Source organism: Salmo salar, chromosome ssa28, assembly GCF_905237065.1.
Source record: "Salmo salar chromosome ssa28, Ssal_v3.1, whole genome shotgun sequence".
Taxonomy (NCBI): Eukaryota; Metazoa; Chordata; class Actinopteri; order Salmoniformes; family Salmonidae; genus Salmo; species Salmo salar.
This window is the reverse complement of record NC_059469.1, coordinates 14,324,533-14,344,238: the sequence shown is the minus strand read 5'-3', so window position 1 is coordinate 14,344,238 and position 19,706 is coordinate 14,324,533. Positions and strand designations below refer to the sequence as shown.

At 45.0% G+C, this 19,706-nt stretch overlaps 1 protein-coding gene across 1 annotated transcript in view; it reads right to left on the bottom strand.

Moving 5' to 3' along the window:
- Positions 1-780: 780 nt before the first annotated feature.
- LOC106589538 (trinucleotide repeat-containing gene 6B protein-like) overlaps positions 781-19,706 on the bottom strand; it is a 40,185-nt gene continuing 21,259 nt past the window's right edge. The window contains exons 14-22 of the mRNA XM_045709980.1: positions 12,272-12,467; positions 11,816-12,003; positions 11,529-11,667; positions 11,149-11,292; positions 10,725-10,817; positions 10,227-10,436; positions 9,767-9,840; positions 4,360-4,499; positions 781-3,740 (exon numbers count right to left, since the gene is read on the bottom strand). Of these exons, the coding sequence (XP_045565936.1) occupies positions 3,194-3,740; positions 4,360-4,499; positions 9,767-9,840; positions 10,227-10,436; positions 10,725-10,817; positions 11,149-11,292; positions 11,529-11,667; positions 11,816-12,003; positions 12,272-12,467 (1,731 nt within the window). The 3' untranslated portion in view covers positions 781-3,193. The remainder of the gene's footprint in view (positions 3,741-4,359; positions 4,500-9,766; positions 9,841-10,226; positions 10,437-10,724; positions 10,818-11,148; positions 11,293-11,528; positions 11,668-11,815; positions 12,004-12,271; positions 12,468-19,706) is intronic.

Genomic DNA, 19,706 nt, shown 5'->3' with positions numbered 1-19,706 from the left:
TGCTGCAGAGCTTTGCTCCAAAGCAATATCAGTTTCCCATTGGCTGTAGTGACCATAATATTGTGGCAGTAACAAGAAAGCCAAAGTGCCAAAGGTTGGGCCTAAAGTAATTTATAAGAGATCACACAAAATGTTCTCTCAGGTCTCTTTTGTTGAACATGTTGGTCTGATGTGTATGAGGAAGTGAATCCAAATGCAGCACTAGAATGATTTGTAAAATGATTCATGCCAATTAAGTGTGAGAACCAGTTGGAGAGTTATTTATCCAACAGAACCCAGAGTGTTCTCCAATGGAATCTTCTCTAACATCAGATATGTACTGTGCGTTGTCCCTCAGGGCAATTGTCCTGGACCTACTCCTCTATATTTTTACAAATGATTTGCACCTGATCTTACACAAAGCTAAAATTACAATGTATGCAGTTGATTCCACACTCTCCATGTCAGCACCCAAACCCAGTGAGATCCCTTACATTCTAAACAAGGAGTTAGTTATCAGGATGGGTGATTAATAAACTGGTCTTAAATACATCTAAAACTAATAGCATTGTATTTGGTTCAAAACATTCTCCAAAGACCTAAACGCCAACTGGAGTTGTACATGAAGGGTGTGAACATTGAGCAAGTTGAGGAAGCTAAACTCCTAGGTATAACAGTGGATAGTTAATTATCATGGGCAAGCCATTGAAAAAGAGTTGTGAAGATGGGGAGGGGTATGTGTCATAGACTCACTGAGGTAGTGGTATGGTTTTAACATGTAACACAATGACACCTGAAGAGTTGAATTCAACCTTTATTGTGTTTGCTTAAATTAATGATCTCCTTTGTAAAATCTGAAAACAAACAAAAAGAACCTGAACAGGAGTGATAAAGCCCGCCTTAATTTAAATTGATACACAACAAAAAAATTAAACAATTGGTAACTTTAACGTGTTTGCAAAACACCGCTCCAGCTCAGCTTGGTATGGTAGGTTTTGGCAGCTTAATATAATTGCCTTCAGTTGTTTGCTTCTTTAAAAAAAATATTACTGCAATTCAGACAAAAAAAATTATATTTCTGCTAAAACCACAACTTAAGAGAAATATGCATTAGTGCCTATGTTCTTGAACTTTCCACACACACACACTTGCATCAAGTACATACACACGGAACACCTGATGTAAAAAATGTCCGCCTCCCAAGTGTTTGCAGACACACACACTGTCTCTCACAATCACTCGCTTGTTAATCATGAATCCACTTGTTAATCATGAATCTCTCTTGGACAAAAACACATTCACCACGGCAACGACAGACACAGGGCGCGTTCCTATGCTTAGACGTTGCTGAAGCCAGACAGATCTTACTTAAAATACCTATCCAGGCGTTGTATCAGCTAACCACATCATAGGTTACAGCAATTTGTCAGTCGATGATGTGGCACGCACCCGTTGGTTGTTGCATCGCCTCTCCTTAGCTGTGGACCGCGCCCACAGCCTCACAATATCATCATCAACATCCCGTCACGCCTAGCACATTCACACAGGCAGGCAGGAGGGAACATTGTACAGCTAGTAATAAGTGATCAGTCATCATCATCATCTGCATGACATAATAACCAACTTGATTGAGTAAGAAAAAATATATAACGAGGTCAGCATTTTGAAGGAAAAACAAAAAGAAAAAAGACATCTCGGATTTTTCCACTGTTCCACAATTTGTTTTACAAACAGGGAAAAACAATTACATACATTTTTGCTTGTTAAACATCAGAGCAGTGTGTAACTGGTGAGAAATAGAGAGAAGGTGGTTCCGAATGTCAGAACGGGTTGGGTCAGGTAGGTACTGTAAGCCCAACTGGCCCGGCGCTGTAACGTCCTGTAGGTTTGTGTAGTAGAGAGTTGTTTTAGTAAGTTGTTACACATCACATAGGAAGACCTCCATGTGTTGTCACGTTGTTAGTTCCTCTACAGGGCATGCCTGAGTGATAGGGGCTCAGTATGCTCAGTGTGAGTTCTGGTTTTTATTACATGGGTGTAGAAAGAGGAGTCATCCAGATGAGTGTCAGTCCAACAGATTCCACCTCTGTCTGTTCAAGTCTTGCTGTTGAAGTCTTCATTTAAAGGTAAAAGGTGTGCGAATGTATGTGTGTTTGTGTGTGAGATTTTGTGTGCGGGTAGTGTTGGCATGTCACCGTCTATTCGTGACATAATGTGTGTGACAGTTAACTTCAGTGGACCTGCATGTTTGTCACCAGTGTAGTATGAACTCATTTCATCGGTGTGATAACGTATATACACACACTTAGTGGCCAGTTTATAAGTTACACCAGCTCGTTCCCGAAAAGGGCTCGCTCCTACAGACAGTGAGTCACGTGGCTGGCTATATATAGCAGGCAGACGGGCATCAAGGCATTCCAGTTACTGTTCGATGGAACGCTAGAATGGGCAAAACAAGTGACCGTAGCGACTTTGAGCGTGGTATGATTGTCGGTGCTAGGCGTACCGGTTCCAGTCTCTCAGAAACGGCCGGCCTCCTGGGCTTTTCACGCACAACACTGTCTAGGGTTTACTGACAATGGAGCGACAAACAAAAAAGATCCAGTCAGCAGCAGTCCTGTGGGTTGAAACAGCTCATTGATGAGAGGTCGAAGGAGAACGGCAAGAAAAGTGCAAGCTAACAGGCGGACCACAAACAGGAAAATAACGGCGCAGTACAACAGTGGTGTGCAGAAGGGCATCTTGGAACACACAACACGTCGGTCCTTGTCATGGATGGACTATTGTAGCAGACGACCACACCGGGTTCCACTCCTATCAGCTAAAAACAAGAAGCGGATCCAGTGGGCACGTGATCACCAACACTGGACAATTAAGGAGTGGAAAAACATAATCTGGTCCGGTTCCTGTTGAGTCATGCTGATGCCAGTCAGGATTTGACGTAAGCAGCATGAGTCCATGGCCCCATCCTGCCTGGTGTCAACAGTACAGGCTGGTGGTGTAATGGTGGGGGAATGTTTTCCTGGCACACATTAGGTCCCTAGATACCAATTGAGCAACGTTTCCATGCCCCGAAGAATTCTGGAGGCTCTGGAGGTTTGACCCGGTACTAGACGGGTGTATCTAATATACTGGCCACCGGGTGTGTGGGGGAGAATGTGTGTAAGTGCATGTTTTTTCGTAATGTATGTGTTCATGTATTAGGTGCGGTCATTCAGATAGAATCAGCCCCTCCTCCTAGCAGGTCTCCAGGCAGCAGAGCAGCAGGACTCCCCATCTGGTGTCGATCCTCCATGGCAGGGGACCCCCACATACTACTGCTGGGGTACCCTCCACCCCCCATCCCTCCCCACAAACCCTGTCTGCCGGGCTCTACACCCCCAGCCACCCCTCCTCCCCCAGAACCGTTGCTGCTCCACTGGGCAAACATACTCAGGCCGGGCCCCTGGGTGGGGGTAGGATCCAGGGAGCCTCCTGTACCGTCTAAACTCTGCCAGCCAGAGCTGCCTCCTCCCCCTCCGTTACCTCCTCCTCCAGGGGCAGATCCCTCTCCTTCTCTGGTTCTGTCTCGTTCCCTCTCCCCGCTGCTGTTGGCCCCCATGGCGCCTGTCCCTGTGGGGCCCCCCTGGCCTCCACTGGACCCTGGGGCCCCAGCTGCTCCGCTGGACCCTGCCCCTCCCGCCTGGGAATGTGCAAAATAGCGAGCGACCTCCTCTTCGCTCACAAACTTGGCCAGGATGGTGGTATTGCCCAGGACACACCTGGAGAGAGAGAGGAGATAGTAAGGAGTGATTGAATGTTTGTTTGTGTTCACCGGCTATTATTTATTAGTGTTCACATTCTATTATAGTAGTCGCCATTAAGTCTACGCAGGTTTTCCCCAGCCCATTCCTACAAAATGAGTGTGTTCCAAGCCCACCAGACAGCCAGCATGGAATGTCCTTGATTTTCAGTCTATGGTATGTCCATCTATGGAGCTGGAGCTTGTTCATCAACAGCAGTGGCTCCAAACTGTGGGCATGCATTAGTCATTGCATAGCTTACATGTCTAGATCAACTAGCCCATGTCAGCGAACGGTTGATGTTTTAGGCCGTAGATATTTGAGTGACAACAAAACTACAAGTATCAAATGAACACACATTAGACATGACAAAATGTATACAACTGCAGGAAATAAGCTTTAGACCAGGAACATTCCCGCCACCAAAACAGGGGTGTGAATAGCTTGTCATGAACAGTGCTTGTGCCCATAGAAATAGATGTGGTGCGCACGCGGGGGGGTAGGGGGGTGTTTCCCCCAATGCTGAAAAAGTTTGAGAACCCAGATCTCCAAAACTACACCACTGAGGCTGATTGACAAGCTGAGAGGAGGGGCTTACATGTGTAGTGCGCTCTGGGCCTTTGCTGCTTCCTGTGGGGTGCTGTAGCGAATCAGAGCGCTGCCCTGGGTCAGGCCGAGGTGAAAGGTCAGCAGGGGGCCATGCTGCATACAGATGGTACGGAGGGTGGAGCCGTCAATCTGCAGGAGGGAACAACAGAGGGACATGGGTTAGGGATGACTTGTGTGGTAGAGGGGGATATGTGAAGGAGAAGTGATGGTTTGTGTGCACATGCATGTGGTTGTCTCTGTTTTCCTGAGGGATGAGTGTGTGTGTGTGTGTGTGTGTGTGTGTGTGTGTGTGTGTGTGTGTGTGTGTGTGTAGGTAGTCTTGATGAGGGATGGTGTATATTGTGTGTAGTCTTGATGAGGGATGGTGTGTGTGTGTGTGTAGTCTTGATGAGGGATGAGGTGTGTGTGTGTGTAGTCTTGATGAGGGATGAGGTGTGTGTGTGTGTAGTCTTGATGAGGGATGATGTGTGTGTGTGTGTGTGTGTGTGTGTAGTCTTGATGAGGGATGGTGTGTGTGTGTGTGTGTAGTCTTGATGAGGGATGGTGTGTGTGTGTGTGTAGTCTTGATGAGGGATGGTGTGTGTGTGTGTGTAGTCTTGTGTGTGTGTGTGTGTGTGTAGTCTTGATGAGGGATGATGTGTGTGTGTGTGTGTAGTCTTGATGAGGGATGATGTGTTGTGTGTGTGTGTGTAGTCATGATGAGGGATGGTGTGTGTGTGTGTGTGTAGTCTTGATAAGGGATGATGTGTGTGTGTGTGTGTGTAGTCTTGATGAGGGATGATGGTGTGTGTGTGTGTGTGTGTAGTCATGATGAGGGATGATGTGTGTGTGTGTGTAGTCATGATGAGGGATGATGTGTGTGTGTGTGTAGTCTTGATAAGGGATGATGTGTGTGTGTGTGTAGTCTTGATGAGGGATGATGTGTGTGTGTGTGTAGTCTTGATGAGGGATGATGTGTGTGTGTGTGTAGTCATGATGAGGGATGATGTGTGTGTGTGTGTAGTCTTGATGAGGGATGATGTGTGTGTGTGTGTAGTCATGATGAGGGATGATGTGTGTGTGTGTAGTCTTGATGAGGGATGGTGTGTGTGTGTGTGTGTGTGTATGTGTGTGTGTGTGTGTAGTCATGATGAGGGATGATGTGTGTGTGTGTGTAGTCTTGATAAGGGATGATGTGTGTGTGTGTGTAGGTAGTCTTGATTTTACATTACATTTACATTTAAGTCATTTAGCAGACGCTCTTAACCAGAGCGACTTACAAATTGGTGCATTCACCTTATGATATCCAGTGGAACAACCACTTTACAATAGTACATCTATCTTTTTGGGGGGGTTAGAAGGATTACTTTATCCTATCCCAGGTATTCCTTAAAGAGGTGGGGTTTCAGGTGTCTACGGAAGGTGGTGATTGACTCCGCTGTCCTGGCGTCGTGAGGGAGCTTGTTCCACCATTGGGGTGCCAGTGGTGAGGGATGATGTGTGTGTGTGTGTGTGTGTGTGTAGTCTTGATGAGGGATGATGTGTGTGTGTGTGTAGTCTTGATAAGGGATGATGTGTGTGTGTGTAGGTAGTCTTGATGAGGGATGATGTGTGTGTGTGTAGGTAGTCTTGATGAGGGCTGATGTGTGTGTGTGTGTGTGTGTGGGTAGTCTTGATGAGGGCTGATGTATGTGTGTGTGTGTGTGTGTGGGTAGTCTTGATGAGGGCTGATGTGTGTGTGTGGGTAGTCTTGATGAGGGCTGATGTGTGTGTGTAGGTAGTCTTGATGAGGGCTGATGTATGTGTGTGTGTGGGTAGTCTTGATGAGGGCTGATGTATGTGTGTGTGTGGGTAGTCTTGATGAGGGCTGATGTATGTGTGTGTAGGTAGTCTTGATGAGGGCTGATGTATGTGTGTGTAGGTAGTCTTGATGAGGGCTGATGTATGTGTGTGTAGGTAGTCTTGATGAGGGCTGATGTATGTGTGTGTGTGGGTAGTCTTGATGAGGGCTGATGTATGTGTGTGTGTAGGTAGTCTTGATGAGGGCTGATGTATGTATGTGTGTGTGTGTGTAGGTAGTCTTGATGAGGGCTGATGTATGTGTGTGTGTGTGTAGTCTTGATGAGGGCTGATGTATGTGTGTGTGTGGGTAGTCTTGATGAGGGCTGATGTATGTGTGTGTGTGGGTAGTCTTGATGAGGGCTGATGTATGTGTGTAGGTAGTCTTGATGAGGGCTGATGTATGTGTGTAGGTAGTCTTGATGAGGGCTGATGTATGTGTGTGTGTAGGTAGTCTTGATGAGGGCTGATGTATGTGTGTGTGGGTAGTCTTGATGAGGGCTGATGTATGTGTGTGTGTGGGTAGTCTTGATGAGGGCTGATGTATGTGTGTGTGTGGGTAGTCTTGATGAAGGCTGATGTATGTGTGTGTGTGGGTAGTCTTGATGAAGGCTGATGTATGTGTGTGTGTGGGTAGTCTTGATGAGGGCTGATGTATGTGTGTGTGTGGGTAGTCTTGATGAAGGCTGATGTATGTGTGTGTGTGGGTAGTCTTGATGAAGGCTGATGTATGTGTGTGTAGGTAGTCTTGATGAGGGCTGATGTATGTGTGTGTGTGGGTAGTCTTGATGAAGGCTGATGTATGTGTGTGTGTGGGTAGTCTTGATGAGGGCTGATGTATGTGTGTGTGTAGGTAGTCTTGATGAGGGCTGATGTATGTGTGTGTGTAGGTAGTCTTGATGAGGGCTGATGTATGTGTGTGTGTGGGTAGTCTTGATGAGGGCTGATGTATGTGTGTGTGTGGGTAGTCTTGATGAGGGCTGATGTATGTGTGTGTGTGTGTGTGGGTAGTCTTGATGAGGGCTGATGTATGTGTGTGTGTGGGTAGTCTTGATGAGGGCTGATGTATGTGTGTGTGTGGGTAGTCTTGATGAGGGCTGATGTATGTGTGTGTGTGGGTAGTCTTGATGAGGGCTGATGTATGTGTGTGTGTGGGTAGTCTTGATGAAGGGTGATGTATGTGTGTGTGTGGGTAGTCTTGATGAGGGCTGATGTATGTGTGTGTGGGTAGTCTTGATGAGGGCTGATGTATGTGTGTGTGTGGGTAGTCTTGATGAGGGCTGATGTATGTGTGTGGGTAGTCTTGATGAGGGCTGATGTATGTGTGTGGGTAGGTAGTCTTGATGAGGGCTGATGTATGTGTGTGTGTGGGTCGTCTTGATGAGGGCTGATGTATGTGTGTGTGTGGGTAGTCTTGATGAGGGCTGATGTATGTGTGTGTGGGTAGTCTTGATGAGGGCTGATGTATGTGTGTGGGTAGTCTTGATGAGGGCTGATGTGTGTGTGTAGGTAGTCTTGATGAGGGCTGATGTATGTGTAGGTAGTCTTGATGAGGGCTGATGTATGTGTGTGTGTAGGTAGTCTTGATGAGGGCTGATGTATGTGTGTGTGTGGGTAGTCTTGATGAGGGCTGATGTGTGTGTGTGTGTGTGGGTAGTCTTGATGAGGGCTGATGTATGTGTGTGTGTGTGTGTGGGTAGTCTTGATGAGGGCTGATGATGTGTGTGTGTGGGTAGTCTTGATGAGGGCTGATGTATGTGTGTGTGTGGGTAGTCTTGATGAGGGCTGATGTATGTGTGTGTGTGGGTAGTCTTGATGAGGGCTGATGTATGTGTGTGTGTGGGTAGTCTTGATGAAGGCTGATGTATGTGTGTGTGTGGGTAGTCTTGATGAGGGCTGATGTATGTGTGTGTGGGTAGTCTTGATGAGGGCTGATGTATGTGTGTGTGTGGGTAGTCTTGATGAGGGCTGATGTATGTGTGTGGGTAGTCTTGATGAGGGCTGATGTATGTGTGTGGGTAGGTAGTCTTGATGAGGGCTGATGTATGTGTGTGTGTGGGTCGTCTTGATGAGGGCTGATGTATGTGTGTGTGTGGGTAGTCTTGATGAGGGCTGATGTATGTGTGTGTGGGTAGTCTTGATGAGGGCTGATGTATGTGTGTGGGTAGTCTTGATGAGGGCTGATGTGTGTGTGTAGGTAGTCTTGATGAGGGCTGATGTATGTGTGTGGGTAGTCTTGATGAGGGCTGATGTATGTGTGTGTGTGGGTAGTCTTGATGAAGGCTGATGTATGTGTGTGTGTGGGTAGTCTTGATGAGGGCTGATGTATGTGTGTGTGGGTAGTCTTGATGAGGGCTGATGTATGTGTGTGTGTGGGTAGTCTTGATGAGGGCTGATGTGTGTGTGTGTGGGTAGTCTTGATGAGGGCTGATGTATGTGTGTGTGTGGGTAGTCTTGATGAGGGCTGATGTGTGTGTGTGTGGGTAGTCTTGATGAGGGCTGATGTATGTGTGTGGGTAGGTAGTCTTGATGAGGGCTGATGTATGTGTGTGGGTAGGTAGTCTTGATGAGGGCTGATGTATGTGTGTGGGTAGTCTTGATGAGGGCTGATGTGTGTGTGGGTGTGGGTAGTCTTGATGAAGGCTGATGTATGTGTGTGTGTGGGTAGTCTTGATGAGGGCTGATGTATGTGTGTGTGGGTAGTCTTGATGAGGGCTGATGTATGTGTGTGTGTGGGTAGTCTTGATGAGGGCTGATGTATGTGTGTGTGTGGGTAGTCTTGATGAGGGCTGATGTATGTGTGTGTGTGGGTAGTCTTGATGAGGGCTGATGTATGTGTGTGTGTGGGTAGTCTTGATGAGGGCTGATGTATGTGTGTGTGTGGGTAGTCTTGATGAGGGCTGATGTATGTGTGTGTGTGGGTAGTCTTGATGAGGGCTGATGTATGTGTGTGTGTGGGTAGTCTTGATGAGGGCTGATGTATGTGTGTGTGTGGGTAGTCTTGATGAGGGCTGATGTGTGTGTGTGGGTAGTCTTGATGAGGGCTGATGTATTGTGTGTGTGTGGGTAGTCTTGATGAGGGCTGATGTATGTGTGTGGGTAGGTAGTCTTGATGAGGGCTGATGTATGTGTGTGGGTAGGTAGTCTTGATGAGGGCTGATGTATGTGTGTGTAGGTAGTCTTGATGAGGGCTGATGTATTTGTGTGTGTGGGTAGTCTTGATGAGGGCTGATGTATTTGTGTGTGTGGGTAGTCTTGATGAGGGCTGATGTATTTGTGTGTGTGGGTAGTCTTGATGAGGGCTGATGTATGTGTGTGTGTGGGTAGTCTTGATGAGGGCTGATGTATGTGTGTGTGTGGGTAGTCTTGATGAGGGATGATGTATTTGTGTGTGTGGGTAGTCTTGATGAGGGCTGATGTATGTGTGTGTGTGGGTAGTCTTGCTGAGGGATGATGTGTGTGTGTGTGTGGGTAGTCTTGCTGAGGGATGATGTATGTGTGTGTGTGGGTAGTCTTGCTGAGGGCTGATGTATGTGTGTGTGTGGGTAGTCTTGATGAGGGATGATGTGTGTGTGTACCTGTGGAGTGAGGTTGCAGAGCACCAGCCAGCAGCTTCCTCTGGAGGTCCCCCCATCACTCCAAGCAGAGCCTGCTAGAACCAAAGCACATAGGGATCAGGTCCAGATACTAGAAAACCACTACCTCTGTACTTGCGGCAGGCAGCTCTGGAGCAATGAATGATAAATAAGCCCTACTGTACTTAAAGCTTGCAGCACCCAGAATAAAATATGTAATTTATCTGGGTCCACGTCCCAAATGGCACCATATTCCCTTTATAGTGCACTAGTATTGACCAGTGCCCATAGGGAATAGGGTGCCATTTGGGGTGGCGCATCAGATCAAGGCAAAGGACATCCTGGGTACATTTAGTCTGCTGAATGCTTTCCCAGGCAGCAGGGCAGCACAGAACAGTGCAGGGTGGAAAGACTCAGAAACACAGGCCCCTCCATTCTCCACAACATTGTGTTATGACATTACCTGGGCCATATCTGGTTTCCTGGATCCCACTCGAGCTGCCCCAGCCACGGGCCTGCCACGGGCCACGGGACGGCGAGGCCTGCTTCTGATTGGTGAGTCCCGGGGGTGGGCGTGGCAGCTGCTGGGACTGTTGGTTGCGATTGGTCTTCCACATCTTGTTGTGTCCAATGGGCTCAGGGGGCCAGCTGGTCTTATACTCTGTGTAATTTGCTGTGAGAAACAGGAAATGAACAAGAGTCAGAACTGCGTCTGTTATAACCGCACACGTGGAGGATGGAACACACAGAAAAACTAAACCAAGACAGAGTTGAAACTTGATTTACTGAATGATACAACAGCTGAAACAGTATATGAGTGAAAAAAGCAGAGAAACACCATTTCAAATGCCAGGAGAATATTAAGTGAATGTGTAACACTTTCGGTGAAAGGCACATTAGGACATTCAGAAACCATACATAACACATTTACAGTGATACTGAGTGTTTTCCAGACTGCTACCTGAGTTGTGTGCGTTGTTGAGGGGGCTGTCTGAGGCACTGTAGGGCCAGGCACCAGGTGAAGGCAGCAAGGTGTTCAGGGAGGGGTTGGGTTCTGGAACAAACACCACAAGCTTAGCTAGCATCAACACACCATCAAGAAATATGTATTATTAACACAACCTGATGTTTAACTGACTGATGCATGTATTGATGGGTATGATTTCAGTGTTATGTGCAAGTTTCTTTGACTTTATGTGAGAACATGGAGGGCTGACAATATACTTATGTAATGTGTTACTGTTAAGTAATGTCAGGTCAGACGGTCTCAGCAACTAGTGCTCGGAAAGTGGACTTAGTCATAGATACAGTAGTCATAGATACAGTAGTCATAGATACAGTAGTCATAGATACAGTAGTCACTCTGCTTGAATCTAGGTAGGTACCTGTGTTGTCTCTTAGCAACTGGTGCTCTGTGTCGTTGAGGCTGGACGGCCCAGGGATTCCCATCATGCTCCCTGGGGTCATGTAGGGATCAGACTCGGGGTCGATGCTCTGGATCCCTTTCCAGGGCACGCCGGGCTGGAACTCTGACATCACAGACAAACATACAGGAATTCTGGATTAGAATTTCAGAACAAATAGAAGCCCCCTCATCAACTTAACCCTGGTCACAGAGTTGCAGGCTTCTGTTCCAGCCCAACACTAACTGATTCAGGGGATTTGACATTACCCTGAAGAACACACACATCATCCCTCAGGTGTGTTAGTGGTGGGATAGAACAAATCCCTGCCCATTCAGTTGGTATTTAGAAGGGCCACTCACCAGGAGGCCAGCTGGACGTGCCCTGGGGCTTGGAGCCCATCTTGTTCCCAGGAGTACGGTGCCAGTTGTCCCCCTGTGTGGGCATACCAAGCCCCTCCCCTCCCATCATGTCATACTGGGAGTATGGTGAGGCCCCCTCCTCATAGGGGTGGACATAGGACCTGAAAGGGAGAGGGGGATGGAAAGACAGAGTGAGATGAAGAGAAGAAAAATAAAGTCAGATGAAAAAGCAGCTGATTGGTCGACAATGTTGACATGTCATATTGTAATTAATTCAGTACACTCACTACAGAATAAGGGCTTTCGCTCTCACCGTTTTTGTGGAGGCTCTCAGGAAGGGAGGGGGCAGAAGAGTGACCCTCCATCATCCATTTGAAGCGGGATTGCTGCCCCCCCACATCCTTCATCCCCCCTGGGCCCCCCACCACCGAGCCCCCCATGTCCAGACCAGACATGTTCACTCCTCCACCGTACCCTGAGGGGGGGGAGCAGAAAGGTGTCAGAACTGATGACAGGTGGCCTGTACAATGACTCACTTACATGCAAAGCATCAGTCAGTATGCAATGGAAATCCTCAAGACGGTCTACATTGTTAGTTGTTTGTATTGAAAATAATATATTCTAGTTAGGTGTTAACATTTTAGGAATGTTCTCTCGGGTAAAAATGGAAATCTCAAGTATGTGACACAAGAGAAGATTATCTATCCTTTATCTCCATTCATGTCTATGTGTACACCACTCACCAGAGTAGCCCTGTGTTTTCTGGTGCAGGTCCACAGAGCCCCCCATGCCTGGATGGGGCAGGGAGTCTGCCATAGGCAGTTTTGGGCCTCCCCCTCCCAGGTGAGAGGGGGACAGTTTGGAGCCCACTCCCACCCCGCCGACACCCTGCTGCTGCTGTTGCCTCTGCTGCTGGAGAATAGCCACGATCCTGGCCAGCTGAGGAGGAGAGAGATGACGGATTAGTGGGATTGAAAACCCTGTAAGCAAACATGGCAACATGCGCGCATCACCACAGTCTGACTATCCATGCGATGCTGTGACAGTAATTCCTCAAGTACAGAGGTTTACCTGAGTCATAGCATGAAATAAGTGGGGTTGTGTTGTTTCCCATGCAGTAGTATTAGAAGCTGCTGTACCAGTAGGAGTACCTGTTGTGGGTCGGCCTGCTGCCGGACATTCTGGTATATAGTAGAAGTAGTAGCAGTGCTTGACTTGGACTGAAATAGGAGCCTGTACTCATTTTGGGTGCAGTAGCAGTAACAGTAGTAGTGGTAACATTATTATTTATACAAAAAAAAGAAAAGAAAAAACTTTATTTAACTACGCAAGTCAGTTAAGAACACAATCTTATTTACAATGACGGTGGGTCGTTCAGGTGCAGAATGACAAATTCTTACCTTGCCAGCTCGGGGATTAGATTCAGCAACCTTCCGGTTACTGTCCCAATGCTCTAACCACTAGGCTACCTGACGCCCCAACAGTAACAGTAGTGGTGGTGGTAGTAACAATAGTGTTTTTTTTTGTTTATAGATAGATTATTTCATTTATAATTCACTGTATCACAATTCCAGTGGGTCAGAAGTTTACATAAACTGAGTTGACTATGCCTTTAAACAGCTTGGAAAATTCCAGAAAATTATGTCATGGCTTCAGAAGGCTAATTGACATGTGGCTGTATTTCAAGGCCTACCTTCAAACTCAGTACCTCTTTGCTTGACATCATGGGAAAAATCAAGAGAAATCAGCCAAGACATCACAAAAACAATCGTAGACCTCCACAAGTCTGGTTCATCCTTGGAAGCAATTTCCAAACACCTGAAGGTACCACGTTTATCTGTACAAACAATAGTATGCAAGTATAAACACCATGGGACCACGCAGCCGTCATACCGCTCAGGAAGGAGACGCGTTCTGTCTCCTAGAGATGAACGTACTTTTGTGCGAAAAGTGCAAATCAATCCCAGAACAACAGCAAAGGACCTTGTGAAGATGCTGGAGGAAACAGGTACAAAAGTATCTATATCCATGGTAAAACGAGTCCTACATCGACATAACCTGAAAGGCCGCTCAGCAAGGAAGAAGCCACTGCTCCAAAGCCCCCATAAAAAAGCCAGACTATGGTTTGCAACTGCACATGGGGACAAAGATCGTACTTTTTGGAGAAATGTCCTCTGGTCTGATGAAACAATAATAGAACTGTTTGGCCATAATGACCATCGTTATGTTTGGAGGAAAAAGGGGGATGCTTGCAAGCCGAAGAATACCATCCCAACCGCGAAGCACGGGGGTGGCAGCATCATGTTGTGGGGGTGCTTTGCTGCAGGAGGGCCTGGTGCACTTCCCAAAATAGATGGCATCGTGCGTGAGGAAAATTATGTGGATATATTGAAGCAACATCTCAAGACATCAGTCAGAAAGTTAAAGCAAATGGGTCTTCCAAATGGACAATGACCCCAAGCATACTTCCAAAGTTGTCGCAAAATGGCTTAAGGACAACAAAGTCAAGGTGTTGGAGTGGCCATCACAAAGCCCAGACCTCAATCCCATAGAACATTTGTGGGCAGAACTGAAAAAGCCTGTGCGAGCAAGGAGGCCAGACTCAGTTACACCAGCTCTGTCAGGAGGAATAAGCCAAAATTCACCCAACCTATTGTGGGAAGCTTGTGGAAGGCTACTCAAAATGTTTGACCCAAGTTAAACAATTTAAAGGCAATGCTACCAAATACTAATTGAGTGTATGTAAACCTCTGACCAACTGGGAATGTGATGAAAGAAATAAATGATTAAATAAATCCTTCACTACTATTATTCTGGCATTTTACATTCTTAAAATAAAGTGGTGATCCTAACTGACCTAAGATAGGGAATTTTTATTAGGATTAAATGTCAGGAATTGTGAAAAACTGAGTTTAAATGTATTTGGCTAAGGTGTATGTAAACTTCCGACTGTATATATTTTTGTAGTCGGGACCCGCAGTCCGTATTGACCCCGCTCTGGGGGGGGTCAATAGAGAAAATTATTTTATGTAGAGGTGCTGACTAACGGTGAATAAACTATAAGCTATAAAAAATAAAGAGTCGCACACTCTATATATAAACTCCCAGTAATTTATTGGGTAAGTCACCACTGTTTCAGCATCACTGTGACTTCTTCAGGGTAATGTCAAGAATGCTTGAACCAGGTTATGTAGAGAAACAGCTCAACCAATGGCAACAGTGAGGGGTGTGTCATAATTATTAAGTGAATTAGAATGAATTGAGTAAAACTTTTTAAAAAAACAATAGTTTATAGCATATTGAATATATTAGGCTATTGTTATATGGAAAATTAAATATTGTGCATAATATTAGCATAAACATGCATTGTTTAATTAAATTTCACCTATATTTAATTGTTTCCTATTTAATAAAAAAGTGTTACATGTAATGCATAATAAGCATCAACAGGGGAAACATATTGGGTGTACGTTGATGAGCTGTAGAAAGAATACATCCATTTATAAGACTCGCTCATAAAAGAGAGTTGTTCATTTGGGGCCTGAGATCAAAGTCAAGTTTTTTGTACTTTGTTTTTTTGTAAAAGTAGGATCTCGATGTTACCTCCTCTCCTTAGTAGAGCAACATGCTCAATGCCTGTGTATTTGAGGGAGGAGGTGGGATGGTTAGCTTCAACAAAGTGAGCTGCTACTGGATAGAGCAAAAAGTTAATTCGTACCTCCCTCCAAATGCAATGCATCCATAGAAACCTTCTGCAGGATTGTTGAAAATGATGTAGGTGACCTACTGAAAGACTAACAGAAACACAAATCCTATGATAACCTGAGTAGAGATGAGAGAATGGCTCTTAAGGACTTAGTCAGATCCTTCGATTATCATTTAAAAAAAAGTGACAAAGGAGGAGGAATTTGTATACAAAGCAAATGTGACTATGTGAATGAAAGTCGCCGACAACTATCTAAAGGTGACTTCTATCGAACTGAATTATAACCCTAACCTAGAACTCCAGCATAATATCTCATCCACAGTGGAAAGCTGTTTGGAATCAGGCCAAATCACCCAAAAATTATGTGAAATTCCCTAAGATACCAACTTTTTATACAATCACTAAATTACAAAACAAGTGTCTCCTCCCCTAGGTAGACCCATTGTAGCAGCAATCGACTGATGTCCAACATTTCTACATTTGTGGATCACCGTATTAAACCGATGGTTGAGAATCTCCCATCTTATGTCAGACACTAGTCACAAGATCTCATTGATAGAGGGCTTCGGAAGGATACCAGAGGGACACCCTGCTGGCCACTTTTGATGTGGAGAGCTTGTACACCAACATCCCACACACTGGAGGCTTGCAGGCGCTGCAACACTTCCTTCAGCAGCCGTCCAAGAGACACACCCCCTACTTTCTAAAATCCTCCCATGGAAGAGATGCATAGATGTCTTTGTGCTCTGGGAAGGAAGTCAGCAGGAACTAAATGAATTCCAAACTCGCTCTGGATAACTCACAATTCACCATGCAGACTGATGAGAAATAAACTACTTGGATCCTCAAAGAGGATTACACACAGACGTATACACAAAGCCCACAGACCGCAATACCCTGCTATGTGTGGATAGTATGCATCCCCTTCCCCTCAATAATGGTCTACCATATAGCCAGTTATGCAGGGTTAAACGAATGTGGCCACCAGACAGATTTTGAAAGCATTGCTAAAAAAAAAAGACAGAAATTCCAAAATGAGAGGCTATAAGGACAAAACTCTTGATGCTGCAATGATGAAAATATCTCAAAAACCAAGAGAGGAATTGCTAAAAACTCAACCAAAGAAGAAAACAACGCAACAGTCTTTTTCACCAAGTACACCAAGTGTACGGAGAACATGAAAGAAATCCTGAAAAAGCACTGGCATATTCTGTAATCAGACAAAACAATATATATAAGAAAATAATCACGCACCTCTTCAAGGAACCCCCACTGGTGGTCTATAAGCATGGTCACAATATTGGAGATAGCTTGGTGAGATCTGACCTGCCCACTCAGACACCCATTCCAAATGGGAACTCCAAATGGGGCTAACGCACACAGTGCAATAGCACTATAAGACCTAAAAATCCCTGTTAGGTGTATCTCATGCAAGACCAAGGCAGTAATCTATTTTATCACTTGTTCATGTGGGAAAGCCTACATAGGACAAACAAAGGTAATTAAAACAATGCATAGCTGAACACTTCAGCCCCAATCGGGTGTAAGAACATTGACTATCCAGTAGCAGCTCACTTTGTTGAAGCTAACCATCCTATCTCCTCCCTCAAATACACAGGCAGTGAGCATGTTGCTCTACCAAGGAGAGGAGGTAACGTCGAGATCCTACTTTTACAGAAAGGAGGCTACCTGGATATCCTATCTAAAAACATTGACCCCTAGTGGTCTGGATATTCACTTTGACTTCCGGCCCCAAATGAACAATTTTCTCTTATGGATATACTTTTTTTTTATGAAATAGGAAATTAAATGTGAAATTGAATTAAAAAATGTATGTTGATGATAATATTTACAATATTTAATTATGTTTCCATATGATAACAATAGCCTAGTATATTCAATACGCTACAAACTATTGTTTAACAGTTTCACTCGATTCATTCTAATTAACTTAATAATTATGACACACCCCTCACTAGTGTCATTGGTCGCACTAATTGCACTGTGCCTACATAACCTGGTTCAAGCATTACCTGAAGAAGGCACAGTGATGCCGAAACGTGAGTTACCCAATACATTACTGGGAGTTTGTTTGTTTATATATATATATATATATACACACACACACACACGGGGGGAAAAAAGTATTTGATCCCCTGCTGATTTTGTACGTTTGCCCACTGACAAAGAAATGATCAGTCTATAATTTTAATGGTAGGATTATATGAACAGTGAGAGACAGAATAACAACAAAAAAATCCAGAAAAAGACATGTAAAAAATGTTATAAAATGATTTGCATTTTAATGAGGGAAATAAGTATTTGACCCCTCTGCTAAACATTACTTAGTACTTGGCGGCAAAACCCTTGTTGGCAATCACAGAGGTCAGACGTTTCTTGTAGTTGGCCAGCAAGTTTGCACACATCTCAGGAGGGATTTTGTCCCACTCCTCTTTGCAGATCTCCAAGTCGTTAAGGTTTCGAGGCTGATGTTTGGCAACTCGAACCTTCAGCTCCCTCCACAGATTTTCTATGGGATGAAGGTCTGGAGACTGGCTATGCCACTACAGGACCTTAATGTGCTTCTTCTTGAGCCACTCCCTTGTTGCCTTGGCCGTGTGTTTTGGGTCATTGTCATGCTGGAATACCCATCCACGACCCATTTTCAATGCCCTGGCTGAGGGAAGGAGGTTCTCACCCAAGATTTGACAGTACATGGCCCGTCAAATGATGCGATGAAGTTGTCTTGTCCCCTTAGCAGAAAAACACCCCCAAAGCATAATGTTTCCACCTCCATGTGGAGATGGTGTTCTTGGGGTCATAGGCAGCATTCCTCCTCCTCCAAACACAGCAAGTTCAGTTGATGCCAAAGAACTCCATTTTGGTCTCATCTGACCACAACACTTTCACCCAGTCGTCCTCTGAATCATTCAGATGTTCATTGGCAAACTTCAGACGGGCATGTATATGTATTCTTGAGCAGGGGGACCTTGCGGGCGCTGCAGGATTTCAGTCCTTCACGGCGTAGTGTGTTACCAATTGTTTTCTTGGTGACTATGGTCCCAGCTGCCTTGAGATCATTGACAAGATCCTCCCGTGTAGTTCTGGGCTGATTCCTCACCGTTCTCATGCTCATTGTAACTCCACGAGGTGAGGTCTTGCATGGAGCCCCAGGCCGAGGGATATTGACAGTTCTTTTGTGTTTCTTCCATTTGCGAATAATCGCACAAAATGTTGTCACCTTCTCACCAAGCTGCTTGGCAATGGTCTTGTAGCCCATTCCAGCCTTGTGTAGGTCTACAATCATGTCCCTGACATCCTTGGAGAGCTCTTTGGTCTTGGCCATGGTGGAGAGTTTGGAATCTGATTGATTGATTGCTTCTGTGGACAGGTGTCTTTTATACAGGTAACAAGCTGCGGTTAGGAGCTTGTGACAGAAAGATATAAGAAAGCATAGTCGAGTTTGGTGACAGAGAAAGAAATCAAAAACAAACTTATCAATATTCACATTTCAGTATCATCAGAATCCAGAGAGGACCCTTTAAGAGTGTGCTCCTAATCTCAGCTCGTTACCTGTATAAAAGACACCTGGGAGCCAGAAATCTTTCTGATTGAGAGGGGGTCAAATACTTATTTCCCTCATTTAAATGCAAATCAATTTATATCATTTTTGACATGCGTTTTTCTCTATATTTTTGTTGTTATTCTGTCTCTCACTGTTCAAATAAACCCACCATTAAAATTATAGACTGATCATTATTTGTCAGTGGGCAAACGTACAAAATCAGCAGGGGATCAAAAACTTTTTCCCCCCACTGTGTGTGTGTGTGTGATATATATATATATGGAGTGTGTGACTATTTTTATAGCTTATGATTTTGTTTTAATAACAACATAACATGGCAAACATAGTAGTGAAAGTATGGGCATTGAATTATCTTTTTCAAGCAGCTACAGTAGGCTACACACCACTGTTTGAGTTGAGCACTGCAGTGGTGCACATCATAGACTATTTCACTCCCTTCATCTGAACATCGTGTCAGCAGCCATCATACATGTCAGTTCAGTGCACACAGTTTAACACAAAATAAAAAATTTGAGAAAACATTTATACTGAACAAAAATGTAAATGCAACAAGACTACTGAGTTACAGTTCATATAAGGAAATCAGTCAATTTAAATAAATGCATTTGGCACTAATCTATGGAATTCACGACTGGGAATACAGATATGCATCTGTTAGTGAGAGATTTATAAAAAATACAAAAAAATAGGGGACGTGGATCAGAAAACCAGTCAGTATCTGGTGTGACTAGGGCTGTGGAAGTCACAGAATTTTGTCAGCCGGTGATCGTCAAGCAAATAACTGGTCGGTCTCACAGTAATTGACCATTAAAAAACATAAAACACATCTAGCATCTCCTTGCTTCCACACACAGCCTACAAGCCATTTTAAAAAGTCTAATAAAAT